At 42.7% G+C, this 15,000-nt stretch overlaps 1 protein-coding gene across 5 annotated transcripts in view; it reads left to right on the forward strand.

Annotated features, from left to right (window-relative positions):
* The window catches only part of LOC126982467 (mucin-17-like), a 170,313-nt gene that overhangs the window by 124,821 nt on the left and 30,492 nt on the right, over window positions 1-15,000 (forward strand). For 2 of the 5 annotated variants that reach the window (XM_050834508.1, XM_050834515.1), the window contains one exon: window positions 13,306-13,352. The exons of the other annotated variants lie outside the window; for them this stretch is intronic. In XM_050834508.1, coding sequence (XP_050690465.1) covers window positions 13,306-13,319 — 14 coding nt within the window. In that variant the 3' untranslated portion in view covers window positions 13,320-13,352. The remainder of the gene's footprint in view (window positions 1-13,305; window positions 13,353-15,000) is intronic. 5 annotated transcript variants of the gene reach the window in all.

Consider the following 15,000-nt stretch of genomic DNA (forward strand, 5'->3'; position numbering starts at 1 on the left):
ATTGCATACAGGCTGAACCAGACATCAAAGGGTGTAAATTAATAGAGCTGCCTGCCTCTGAGCGCTCATCTGTCGCTAGTTCTCTCAGTTCCTCAGGGCTCAGTGACGGATGTTGGAGAAAAAATTGCCTCAGATCTCAAAATTTTCCAGCAATGCTTTGAGATAGCGGTTAAAGAACAGAATGTTTGGCTTCAATAGTATAACGTTTCAGCCAAGAATATAGATGTATTACCTCGAATATACAATAGTCAAGTCAGACCTTACTTAAAATGCATTGTGCAGCTTTGGTTTCTCCAAGATGTGAAGGGCATTGCCTAATTAGAAAGCTTTCATCGTAGGACAAGTATGACCTCTCTCTTGCACGAGAAGTGTTAAGGGAAAGACTCTTATTTCTTAGCATGCTTTCTCTTTAGATACGTCGCCTCCGGGGGAAACTGATTGAAATCTTCCAAATACTTCATGACTTCGCGAATGTGGACAAATTAAAATTGTTCATGATCGACTGAACGGTGTGGTCTGATCATCTATGTAAATCTTTGTAAGTCTCTCCTACTTTGCCTCTGTCAATTTGTCTATTTATCACTATATATATATGTATATATATATATATATATATATATATATATATATATATATATATATATATATATATATATATATATGTATCACTATCTATACGCATTTATCTATTTATCTATATTTATCTACCCATCTATCTCTGTCTGTTTATCTGTCTGTCTATCTATTTATCTGAATCTCTGTTTAGCTGTCTGTTTATCTATCTATAACAGTGCATCTATTATTTACGTATTTATGAGTTGGGTAAACTTATGTACTACTTGATATGAGAGAGAGAGAGAGAGAGAGAGAGAGAGAGAGAGAGAGAGAGAGAGAGAGAGAAATTGCAAAAGGTAGAAGATTGGTTGTTTATATAATTAGTGGGGCTGTGTGGGTTGAGGTCATGGCATGGGACGGGTTGAGAAACAGGTGTAGAGGAAAAGTGGCGCAACAAGGAAAGAGTTAGGCAACGAAACATGGGAAGAGGAAATCCGTTTCAAGGCCCTTTGGCACCGGATGCGATGTTAACTAGACTATGAATAGCAGCGTGGCTTCCCATAATTACGCTTTTTTCGTTTTTAATTACATCGTTCGTACGGGCTTCGATGCTACAGAGTCGACTGGCGGTGGCTGAATGGATAACGTGACGGCTCCGCTGTCAGGACGACGCGAGTTCAATCCCCGCCCGGTGCCACCAAGCTGGGATTTTTCAGCCGCCGCCGAGTGGCTTAAAACTACCCACATGCTGCAGATGACCACCTATCAACCCGGACTTTAGTTTCTAGGATTAAAGATGAGCTCCGGGAGGGCAGCATGAGCCAGTGCAAGATGGCGCCACTATAAACACTCGCCTGCGCCATAACGGGGTGGGCCGACCATCAGGATCCACCGGGAAGAAGCCTACCGGCGCAATAGGCCACGACGTAAAAAAAAAAAAAAGTACATTACACGTCATCCCAGCTCGCTGTTTTCTCGATTTTATTTCGACAGAATCAATTAAACATGGGAGGCGGTGGCCGAGTGGTCAGCGTGCGGGCGTGATGAGCCCATGGACCTAGGTTCGAGTCCCATTGAAACACGATGATTTTTTAAACCATCGCCGAGTGGCGGAAGATTACCCACATGCTGCTCAGATCTTCGGTCAGCCCTAACTCAGCGACTTCGTTCAAGTACATAGGAATACATAGGAAGAACAGACACCCTGGACTGAAGTCTGAAGAGCCTGGCCAGTGTGTGAGGCGCTGCTGACGTCACGTTAATCCTGACCTAAGCTGCGCGTCGGTCGACCCGTCTCTCGTATGGATCCTGAGCAGGCCGACCTTTGCCTCTTGTGTACAACCCTTGTGGGGAGAACTACCGGTCGGTCGGTCTCTCACTGTGATGGTTACCCTGACACATTTTTCTCAAGATTTCAAATTTATTCTGCTCTCTCCCTCTCATGCTCCATTTTGTCCTTCATCCCTGTCGCTCCCTTCGACATTGTTCAAATACGTAATAGCCACAACAGCAGAATGCTAATGTGTTAGTGCTCGTGCCAGGAATGATAATCTCTCTCTCTCTCTCTCTCTCTCTCTCTCTCTCTCTCTCTCTCTCTCTCTCTCTCTCTCTCTCTCACACACACACACACACACACACACACACACACACACACACACATCGTTGCTTTTCCTGACTGTCTACCGTACAAAATTCCACTGCGATATTGCTTCTCATTTTATGTCACTCAAGCTCATCCCTTTACTGTCCAAATCCTTTACGCAAGAGTTAACCAACATCTTCACTCTTTCATCCCTCACGCTGGTAAACTCTGGAACAATCTTCCTTCATCTGTATTTCCACCTGCCTACGACTTGAACTCTTTCAAGAGGAGGGTATCTGGACACCTCTCCTCCCGAAATTGACCTATCTTTCGGCCACTCTTCTAACTCTTTTTAGGAGCAGTGAGTAGCGGGCTTTTTTTTATTTATTTATTTTTTTTTTTTACATTTGTTACCTTTTTTTATGCCCTTTAACTGACTCCTCTGCCGTAAACAAAAAAAAAAAACACATCTTTTATTGCTGCTCTTGTGCTAACTGCTCTTCTCAGCCTGCAGAGTACATACCTCCACCCTTTCCGTGGCCTCGCTGCACAAGACTTTCTATTTAAGCCCGTCCCTCAGGGTGTTTGGTTTCAACCGGGATTTTTCACACACAAACAAACGACGGCGTCCAAACTTGCCCCGATGTTACAGCTGACTAATGAGCCGAGGAATAGGTCCATATCCTTATCAATAGCTGGCAGAAGCTAAACACACAGAAAACGGGATGTTCCATATTACCCACTAGTGACATTTTGCCCCACCTTCCCCTATTATTATTATTATTATTATTATTATTATTATTATTATTATTATTATTATTATTATTATTATTATTATTATTATTATTATTATTATTATTATTATTATTATTATTATTATTATTATTATTATTATTATTAGTAATAGTAGTAGTAGTAGTAGTAGTAGTAGTAGTAGTAGTAGTAGTAGTACAAGAGGAGGAGGAAGAGGAGGAGTTTTTGTTGTTGCTGTGGCAGTAGCAACTGTTGATGTTGTTACTGATGTTTTTATTTTTTTTATTTTTGGTGTCATTGTAGAAGTAGTGGTATTGGAGATTTTGGTTGTCGTGATGGCGTGTGTGTGTGTGTGTGTGTGTGTGTGTGTGTGTGTGTGTGTGTGTGTGTGTTCCTTCTCTCTTCCATCTCCTTCCTTCTCTCTTCCATCTTCCATCTCCTTCCTTCTCTCTTCCATCTCCTTCTTTCTTCCATTTCCTTCTTTCTCTCCTCCATTTCCTTCTCGTACTGTGAAGGGGTGAACATTATAAAGTAGTGAAGTAAGGGTTTAAATTAAAAAGCCCCTCATGCAGATGTAGTGAGCGCTGGCGGGAGGGAGGGCGTGGGTGCGTGGGTTTGGGTGAAAGTGGCGTGGGTCTCTGAGGGTGAACCTTGATGGACTAGTTTTCACGACCAAGGAGAAGAGGCCGGAGGTAGGAGGAAGGAGGTGAGGGAGCGAGGTAGCTGGTGGGGATCACGTTTCCTGCCACGGCACAGGTGAATCTGCTACTCCCCCCTTACCCCCCCCTCCCCCACCCGCTTGCTGTCATCTCTACCTCTAAGTCTATATACACCAAGTCAAGTCATACGCAGGTTTGTGGGAGGAGACACAGCCGAGGTGTGGTTTATGCGTGACATTGCTTGGAGCCAAACTAAAGAATGTAGAAACAGGGATTTAGAGAAAACGAGGAAAGGCGGACTAATTTAAATCAATCACTTCATCATGCCCTCCCTCACACCCCACACCGCCGTTTGTAGGCAATGGAATTACAGTCACGCAATAGCACAATAAAAAGACATATTTTTTCGTCAGTGACTTGCCTGAACGCGCTGTGAAAGAAGGCGAGAATGTACATCCAGAGTGCACATACGGCCCCAACTTTAGTCACCCCTGAACTGGCGGTTTTTTTTTTTTTTTTTTTTTTCTCCTCCAAGTGACGTCATCTTGGTATATATAGACTTAGATCTCTACCTCATGACTGTTCTTCCCTCCGCCCTGTATTCTAATATCCTGCTTTTCTCTATCTCCAATTCACTGACGTCAAGGCCCATCTCCTTCTTTCTCTCTTCCATTTCCTTCCATCTTCTTTATCTCTTCCATTTCCTTCCATCTCCTTCCTTATCTCTTCCATTTCCTTCCATCTCCTTCCTTCTCTCTTCCATTTCCTTCCTTCTCTCTTCCATTTCCTTCCATCCCCTTCTTTCTCTCTTCTTTCTACATAACTCAGCCATGATAACATTATGACGCTCAGAAACCCTACCCCTGGCTAGTCTGTTCTCCTTCACATCTTACTCCACATGCATCTCAAGTAAGGATATACGTGTGTGTGTGTGTGTGTGTGTGTGTGCGTGTTAGGAAATGCCTTCACCACCTTTTAAGCTCCTTGGACTCAGAGCAGGAGCAGCAACTCCCTCCCTGCTCCCTCCACCTATTAAAAACTTTGACACACTCCAGACTCAGTTGAACATCACGCCAGTCCGCCTCCTCCTCCCTCTCCTTATCTTCTACCAACCCACTCTACTTACACTTCTCCTGTAGCCTGCTTTACTTTTTTTTTGTTTCTCCAATCTATCCAATTCTTTACGTTCATTTCTCTTCCCCTGTAACAGTTTGCTTTACCATTTTTTTTTTTTTTTGTTTCTCCCATCTATCCAATTCTTTACATTCATTTCTTTTCCCCTGTAACAGTTTGCTTTACCATTCCATCAATCCAATTCTTTACGTTCATTTCTCTTCCCCTGTAACAGTTTGCTTTACCATTTTTTTGTTTCTCCCATCTATCCTATTCTTTACGTTCATTTCTCTTTCCCTGTAACAGTTTGCTTTACCATTTTTTTGTTTCTCCAATCTATCCAATTCTTTACATTCATTTCTCTTCCCTGTAACATTTTCCTTTACCATCGTATCCGCCCACACATACACACAAATATTTAAGTACTCATGTTTATGCGAATGTATGTACATACGTATGTAAGTTTGTATGTATGTATGTATGTATATATATTTATAAGCATTTATAAGCATATTTATAAGGCGAAGGGTGCGTGTAGACAAGATCGAGGTTTATTAATGGATGAAGGGCTTTAATAAGGGGGATATTCATAAGGTTTTGTTGGTAAGAGAACCGGGTAGGACACGAAGTAATGGGTTTAAACTGGATAAATTCAGATTCAACAGGGACATAGGCAAAAATTGGTTTACTAACAGAGTGGTGAATGAGTGGAATAGGCTTAGCAGTCACGTGGTGAGTGCCAATACAATTGTCACATTCAAAAATAGATTAGATAAATTCATGGACAGCGATATTAGGTGGGGTTAAATTCACGGGAGCTTAGGTTCAAAGGAGCTGCCTCGGACAGGCCTATCGGCCTCTTGCAGACTCCTACGTTCTTATGTTCTTATGTATATGTATGTATGTATATTTATAAGCATATATGTATGTATATACTCACACGGCCAAAGGCGGATATGGCAGTTTGATCACTTTTCCGGGAAGGAATCTTCAGGGATTTTCCAATGGCGACAGATTCATAAGACTGACCTAATAAGACTCTCCGGTGTGGATAATGTGGTTGAAATGATAACCCAGGAACTACAAAAGCCTCCGGGCTTTTACTAGGCAGGTAAAGGCTGAGAACATTGATAGAGGTGACCGAGTTGAGATTCTAGGTAAAGACAGTACAAGGACAAAGTTTCGACCAAGGCAAATAAGGAGTAAAACTGACACTAGGTTACGAAATAGCCACAAATTAATATAAATATAGCATTAGGATAAAAAATAAACCAAAGGAAGGCATCACTAAAGTAGAGGGAAAGCACCAGTGATGGAAAGAAAATATCCATTAGAAAGATATGAAACGGAGAGATTTTAGACCAACAAAGGAAAGAGAACCAGGACAAAAAAGGAGAGAGGGAGGTGACCAAGGTGTTGAAAACAATGGAGTCACGTGTGGAAGATGATGCAGAAGAGATGAAAGGCGTAATGATAACAGGACTAACTAAATGGGAGCATACGCCAGGAGGTGCGTTGCTTCACTTACCCTGGGACTCCACCCCAAACCGTCAACCCGGCAAGCCTCCATACAGGTCCCCTTCCTCTTCAAGGATTGGTCGACTTGCCCCAGTCGTGAGTTACGTGGGCGTTCCCTTGGTAACAGGCATTGAATCAGCCTCACGGAGTAGTCGCCTGTCTTACACAGTCATTCCAGCGATATCCCATGATTCTGCGTACTGCGTAGACACTTATTACCAAAGGCATCAGTCCGCCTCTCCAAGTCCCTATTTAGTGTCTATGTCTCACAACCATAGAGTAAGACAGGGAGCACAAGGGACTTGAAGATCCAGATTTTTGTCCTTCTACGCAGGTACTGACAACGCCATATATATACTCGTGCTGAGCGAGTTCATAACACCGTGGACCAAGCCAACCCGCCGTAAGACTTCCTGGCGAGACTCATCGTTGTTCTGAACTACGCTACCAAGGTATGTGAAATTTTCCAAGATCTCAATCTCCTCGCCACACGCATGAACAGACTGTACTGTTTCATCTAACAAGCCTTCAAACACCTGTACCTTGGTCTTGGCCCAGGAGACCTGAAGTCCCAAGTGCTTCGCCTCCCAGTGACTGCGAGCAATGAAAGTTACACTCTCGAGTCTAAAAGAGTCCCTTCGATCTCCAGTTCAAACCCTCCGGGGAAAACATTCACACAGGCATTTTTTCAACCCAATCGTTTTTAGTCGGCCATATTAGCCGCCGAACGGGAGAGCTGCAGGGTGCGACAGCTGCATCATGACACTCATCCTTTAGCATTACGACCCTTATTCCACAATGTCATGCTGATGAGACTTGCTGTCTCGCATGTCATGCCGTGACTTGGACTAAATAGTTAGCCTGCCACGTGTGTGCTAGTTGGTGAGAGCTCTAAATAACCAACAAAACCTAACACTGTTGTTGTTGTTATTATTATTATTATTATTATTATTATTATTATTATTATTATTATTATTATTATTAATGAGATCCATGAAAGGGCATCAAGGGAGAATAATAATATAGCCCCTCACAGAGTGCCCTCGATGAACAGGCGCTCAACCACTTTTCGTTTAGCAAATCCTCATCAAGTTTGGCAATATATTTATTAATTTTATTTATATATTTATTTTTAATTGAGCTCTGGGGGCGGTAACTTTTTTCCTTCTTGGTGTATTTTAGGTGTTCATGTTGCTTTTTCCTTAACTACATATGAATAGTAGTTCAGCATTATATTTCGTTATATATTTTCAGCATAGTTTGCACAGACGGGAATCTGTGTAAGAATGTTATGCAAAGTTAATGAGGTTGCGGAACGTGACCACAAAATTCTGTATATGTAAATGTGTCAAGCCTTGCCCGACGCGACACTGCTTATCGACTGTATCTCAGAGGAGGAGGAGGAGAGAGAGAGAGAGAGAGAGAGAGAGAGAGAGAGAGAGAGAGAGAGAGAGAGAGAGAGAGAGAGAGAGAGAGAGAGAGAGAGAGAGAGAGAGAGAGAGAGAGAGAGAGAGAGAGAGAGAGAGAGAGAGAGATTTACATAGGTGTTCAGACCACACAGCCCCAGACTAAGTGATCTGTCCTTAACCCGGTAGCAGCGGGGATCATGTTTCTTAATGGTTCCCCCAAGCGAGAAAAATGAGAAAAAAAATCACCCCTCACACAAACCATTTCATAATATATATCCAAGCATTTGTGATCAGTTTATGTATCATCTACTTTGGGGGGTTTATATCATGGCACAAATCTGGCCCGTCGCTGCTACCGGGTTAATATAAAACTTAAATAAATGACCGTCAAGACAGCATTTCGGCCTTACCAAATATTGAGATCGAGTTTATTTTTAAATTAATCTATCGTGTTGCGCTAAACCACTGAAGGCGGGAGTTTATTCCATTCTTGCACTACAACGTTGCTGAATTATTTTGTGCAGTTTGAGTTTATTTGTTTTCATTTACGTTTTGTGTCATTATTTCTTGTTCGAAGCGGCTCGTCGATCAAAAATAATTGGGATTTGTCTACAAGTGTCTGGCTCCCTGCCTCTCGCTGGCCTAGCTCGACGACAAACTTGGAATCGAGCTATCAACAAATCATTCGAGCTGGTCAAACTATATTGCCAAGAGGGGTTACATGCCAAATTACAGCCTTCTAGAGGCAATAGCAATGCCACACTAGACAAAAACGGCAAAGTGTCTGGAGTTCGTCAAAATCGCTATCAAAAGGGTTTACGTTTCGATCTCTAGCGACGAAACTACTGGGAGTAGGGAAATGTTATGCATCATATTGGAAAGCACATTGGTAGGGCTTAAGTATTTTGAAATGCTAAAAACATGAGTGGGTTTCAAGATTGGGAACTCAAAAATAGTTTTTTTTCTTTTTCAGAGCCGTTTTTTGCGAATATATTCGATTTTTTACTCTTTCGACTCGGTTTTTGAGCCCGGCCTCTTTTAAAAAAATATAGCCCTTTCATTTTGCCGTCGATTGATACCAAAAACGTTTCTGTAGCCCCAGAAATAAGGGAGTTATGGCGATTCGCACCAAAGCGGTTGATTTTCCAAAATTCGCGGCTTAATGACAAGGGCGCCACAAAATCGAAAGAGTCCGCCGTCCATTACTTGAGATGTCACTGAATTATATAATCAACCCAGTAAGGTTTCCATCATTCACCATTACCACCGCCAACCGTTCCTGCGTCTTTGATGTATATCCTATAATATTATAGACAAGCGCGAGCTTTGTCAATCGTACATTAGAGAAAATACGTTCAATCTTTTGATGTAGTCGCGCTATCAGATATTGATGATTCACAGTTATTCCTGTGATAACAGTTATTATTTGCGTTGCTGATAAGGACTCCTCTGTTGTGGTTTGTGATGTATTTGTGACTGTGTTGCTCCAATAGTTCTAGTGCAGTTTTAGTTTATGGGCCAAGTATGTAGAAATGTTAACTGTGGAGCAGATGATGATGCACATGTAAACAGTAGAAAATATATGATAAGAACTTCTGAATCAATGCCAACTATATTTAGAGTACTATTGTGCCCTACGACACATGTTCAGAATCCATCAACATAGGCATGAGCGACCGTGACCTACATTCCCTCACACACACACACACACACACACACACACACACACACACACACTCTCTCTCTCTCTCTCTCTCTCTCTCTCTCTCTCTCTCTCTCTCACACACACACACACACACACACACACACACACACACACACACAGATGAGGCAATTCCATCTTCCAGCTTCACATCAAATTTGAGATGATAACATCGTCTTTGAGAGAGAGAGAGAGAGAGAGAGAGAGAGAGAGAGAGAGAGAGAGAGAGAGAGAGAGAGAGTACTAAAGTTACTACGTATATGTACTCCATACATTTGTATATTAGTATTAGTATTGGTGGCGATGGCAGTAGTAGTAATAGTTATAGTAGTTAGTAGTCGTCGTCGTAGTAGTAGCAGTAATAGTAGTAGGAGTAGTAGTTGTAGCAATAGTATTTTCTTAATTTTCTGACAGCTAAGAATTGAGACAGGGTTAAGCTAAAAAAAGAAAAGCCTACAAATAGCGCCTTCTGAAAAAAACATTGAGAGATGATAAAGCGAGAGACTCAAGACATCTTCACAATTACTATCTTGAAACCGTTTAAAGCGGGTATCCCACTGGTCTATTTTTCCTCCGACATCCTACCTCCAACCTCCGATATCAGCCGGTACCGCCGACACCTCCTGGCACACATGTTTGTTTACGTTTATCTCCAGCTCCAGCCACAATGGCCGACCTCTTCAGGACGACGGGCTTCTATTCGAGAAGAAAAAGAGGCGTGCGTGGAGGCGGCAGTGGTTAGCAAGGAGAGAACAGTTTGGGGTTGTTTATTGTTAAGAGGTCAGCTGTCAACTTATGTTGTTCTATTATAAAGTTTTGTTTTGGTTTCTTTTTATTCTTATTCATAATTCTTATTCTATTGCAAGTTATGCAAGAAATAAAATCACTATGGCAAACTATTTTGTTTTCTCAACATTTTACATAGACTTCGAATTTTCCTCCAGCAAATCGGTTCCTTCCCGAAAGCTGCGGGCTGTAAATCTGCTCCAACAGTTGGCGGAAAAAGTGCAGGAGGTGGGCGGCACCGCCGATTAATCGGAGGTTGGAGGAAAAATAGCCCAGTGTGATACATACCCCCTTAAGTCGTCGGAAAAATGAAGGATGACTTCTGAAATTTATGAAAGAGTGAGAGAATATATAATGGTTAACTCCTGCATTTGGAAGTTGGGTAGCATATGGATGAGCTGAACAATAACTAAATAGTATTTACATGTAGAATCAGTGGACTTTATCTTTCTACCAAGTAACTAATGGGGAGCATACGCCCGTGGGCACGTGACTTCTCTCACTCGTCGCCCACACTCCCGGCGGTTCTCCCGAGCAAGCTGTCCTGTCCATCCCAAGTCCCTCCCGGCAGGATCGACCGACTTGCCCCAGCCACGAGTTACTAGGGCGTCCCCCTGTTCTCCACTCAGGGTTGTCTCGTACAGAAACCACCCTGTGAGCAGGATGACTTCCGGGAGGCGCGCCACGTGCCCGTACGGCTGGAGGTGGCGCTCACAGACTAAGCAGAAGCCATGAGCCCAAGGATAAAGATCCGGATCTTCAAGTCTCCTGTGCTCCCCGTCTTGCTCTATGGCTTTGAGACATGGACACTGAATTGTGATATTAAGAGGCGGATTGATGTTGTTTGGAATAGTGCATACGCAGTATCATGGGATATTGCTATAATTACTCTCTCTCTCTCTCTCTCTCTCTCTCTCTCTCTCTCTCTCTCTCTCTCTATATATATATATATATATATATATATATATATATATATATATGCCAAGCCACCAATTATTCCGTGAAACTGTTTCATGACCTATAACCTGAATAGTCTGTGAAACCCAACCCCAAATATATGAGCATGTGGCAGCCGACCCTGCTCACCGAGTTAATTTTATAAGTGACAGCCCCGAGCGGAGGAGGTGAAGGAGACGCCCACAGAGTTCGTGAATTGAGCAAGTTGAAAGATCCTGCCGTCAAGTACTTGGGATGGGAAGGGGCCTGGATGGAGACTTATCCAGAGGGGGTGGGGGGGGGGGGGAGGCGCCACATTTTCTATGACACATTTCCTACACGTCACAGCTCCTACAACTTCAGCATTTTTTCGAGTGGTGACATATCCTACAGAGGTACAGCACATTTCCCACGCACAAAAATCTATTATGTCACATTTCCTACATGGCTCCAGTCAGATTACATATAACGAGAAAGGCAGCGAGTCACAATTCGTGCAGGATCCAGTCAGACACTCTTCATAGGGAGAAAAGTCGGGTTCACGATCAGACACGAGTCGAGTCGAGCCAAGTTAAGGCTCGACCCAGCACTACTTTTCTCTCAATTCATGGGGCATAGGAGGATAAAGAAGGACGACAACAACTTTGAGAGATGGCATTTTGGGCCTTGTGCTCCACTGCGGTCCTCCTGGCCAGGCTAGTGGTTCCTCTGCCCTGCCGACACACTCCCAATTTTCGTACTGTCATTCTTGACAGGCTCGAGGTATTCATCTGGTAAGTTCCTATGGAGTAAATGTGCCCACGAAACACAATTTTAACTTGTTTAACAATTTAGTTTGATATACTTATGGTATTAAGCAGGAAAAAATCACGCATTGATATTCTCCAGCGTTTTGTACTTTCTTGCATAATACAACTGTGTCTTCCCTGCAAAAACATTTGCATTTGCACTTGACTTTTGTACATTCCACGGGATCTCAGACTTGTAGGAGATATGACAGTGTAACTGTAGGAGTTACGCCTGAGGCACCGTTTTCTATAGGAGATGCGCTGGGTATTCAGTGTTTGTGTAGGAAGTGTGCTGGATACATGTTTTTGTGTAAGAAATATGACGGACTGTGTGCAGGAAATGTGGCAGCACTCCAGTTTTTTTTAAAGGTGTAGGAGATATGATAACGACCCCCCAGAGAACCCCCCCCCTGGGTTTGGCGTCATTGGGTGGGCGAGGCGACACACCTGTTGTGCGCCCCACTGATCTCTAATATGACTGGATTGGCTTTCTTTGTAGTAGCCAGGTGGGAGTCATAAAGCGCGCATCGCCGCCATCGTTAGACTCCCTCGGGCTGAGCTATTTATATAAAATTCAGGCTCGCTGAGGGACATTAGGACGAGCTAAAACACTTCCTTACATATTTATTGAATTTTTCAATACGCTAACTTTTAGTTTTTCATTCGTTTATGTAAAAATAAACACTCGTTACCTGGTTCCATATTTCGCAGAAAAACGATATTTTTTTATTTGACTAAAATTCTCTAAATGTCTTATATATTATGTGCTTTATTTTAAAGTATTATTTGATCGAGTTGAGTGGCACCTCTTGTTGTTTATTGTTCCATTGTCGTTGCATTTATGGTCATCAGTGTTGTTTTGCTTCTGTGTATACTGTTTTTGCGGCTGTTTTTGTTGTTGTTGCTGTAGTTGTTTTTGTAGTGCTTGCTGCCCTAATTACTGGTGCTTGTGTTTGGTCCCCGTTGCTGAAGTTGTACTTTCTTTTTGCTAAACACTGTGTACAGTAGTTGATTGAATGGGGTCGTCTTCAAGTTACTTGACAGCGCTCTTGCCACTGGCGGTTCCTCTGACGAGTGATTTTCTGTAAAGGACGCGGTGAGCTCTTAATTAATAAAGCACTTACTTAGAGATTATTCCGCTGCTCATGTACATCGCATTGTGTCGGTGATCTGATTACACTCTTGTATTGAGGGACTTTTCTTTATATGGATTAATGTTTTTTTCAATATTGATGCAATAACAGCTTGATGTAGCATTGAAATGTAAGACTGTTATAAAATCTTGAAGCTCTTCTTTAATTATGCATTTATCTTATTTCTTTCATATGACGCATATTGTCTCGCTCGAGGAAGTCAGTGGAGGCGCTGGTAAGAAGAGCGAAATAACTAACACTATTGAGAACTGGCACTGCCGCCGAATATAATGCATTTTAATTATAATTTCATTGATGGTCATACTTGTGCACATTCTCTTTCTTTATGCAAACTTGTCCTTCTTCCTCAGGTAAGCGTCTGTGAGGAAGCAGGTCATGGGTACCCCTTTATGTTGAGGTAAGTAATGGTGAACACTCTCTCTCTCTCTCTCTCTCTCTCTCTCTCTCTCTCTCTCTCTCTCTCTCTCTCTCTCTCTCTCTCTCTCTCTCTCATATCTATGATTCATATCAATGCAGATCGTCTACTGAAACTGAGTCAGACATTCACACCTTCCTCTAAGAGTCTGCTGAAAATCAACTGAGTGAAGTCTGGGAGGTTAAATAGGATAGTTTGTGTCTTCAGCCAACCAGTGCCTCCATCCCAACATTATGCTTTGCCACACTTTGGACACCATCTGTCAGAGTGTGCCGTAAGAAGGTGGCAGATGATTAGCCTTATGCTTAGGCACTATCGGTAATCTACATGGTGTGGGATATACTTAGGTATGTCAGTGCGGACTGCTGCTGACAGCACGAGAACAAGCGTGATTAAACCAAGGCATGATGAGTAGAGAAAGTACGTGGAATGTATGCCTCCATTCCAGAGACAATCACCTCTGTGATGCGCTGGGCACACACAGAGGGGTCTCTCCTGGAAGCTTTCTGCTCATGGAAGTATTTTTCTTAATTACAACTTCTTCACGTGAACCATGCATCCTATAAGACCCACTGCCTCCCGAAGATTGTTGAGTGTCTGCATTGATATACATGTTATATCCTTGGTGACATGGTCCAAGCTTGAGCTGTTAAGAAAACTCGGTCTGGGGATTAAATAGGGGAAAATCATACTACCTTAGATTTATTTTAAAGTGATGAGAACGACACTCCAATAACAATTCTACTCCTCAGCAACAAGCAACAAGAAAACAACGATACTAATAAGGAACGTCAGTAACAGACAACAAGAAAACAACAATACTAATAAGACATTTCTACTCGAACAACCATATGTATTGAAATGTAATTAAACAAATACACTGGTGTTACTTACATCAGACAAAAACTTTTATCTATGTTTTTATCTCTTATCACACACACACACACACACACACACACACACACACACACACACACTCTAAATTTTAAGTGGTTAGCACGCTCGCCTCTCAAACGAAAGGTTCCGGTCTCCGCGTTCGATTCCCGGACTGTGTGGTGTGAGCAGTCCCCTTTAATCTTGGCCGCCTGTCTACACAACAGTCAATGGGTACCAGGTGTCAGTCCCGGTTGTGTGTGTGATGTGAGGTTCCAGCAGTACCCAGAAATCCGTCACCGGAGCTCAAAGCTTATTCGGGGAGGTGCTTCCGGAGAATTGCGACCCAAGCCCATGATCCGACCCTGGGGAAATTACACGACAAAATTTACTTGACAAAATATAACAGGGAGCCAGCAAATTCATAGCATCACTAACTGCCAAACTCTGCTCATGCATTTTTTTTTTTAACGTGAAGGCCAATGGACTGATATACTTTAAGGACACCGGTGGTCAGCTTTAGTCTGTTGGTTGTGCGGACGTGTTTCTTTCATGGTAACGCAGATTAGTTCTCGTTGTTTAGCTATGTTGTCGCCCGTTGCCCCATGACCGACCTTGCCGAAGATAGGGTTGACAGACAGCAAAAAGTTAAGTTTCGGCCACTAGACTAATCAAGACCCAGAGTTCACCATTTTTGCGCACCTGACCACTGAACCACCGCTTGACCGTTAGGTGAATTAGCCTCTTTTCTCAGAAC

This window comes from Eriocheir sinensis, chromosome 51 (genome assembly GCF_024679095.1).
Source record: "Eriocheir sinensis breed Jianghai 21 chromosome 51, ASM2467909v1, whole genome shotgun sequence".
Taxonomy (NCBI): Eukaryota; Metazoa; Arthropoda; class Malacostraca; order Decapoda; family Varunidae; genus Eriocheir; species Eriocheir sinensis.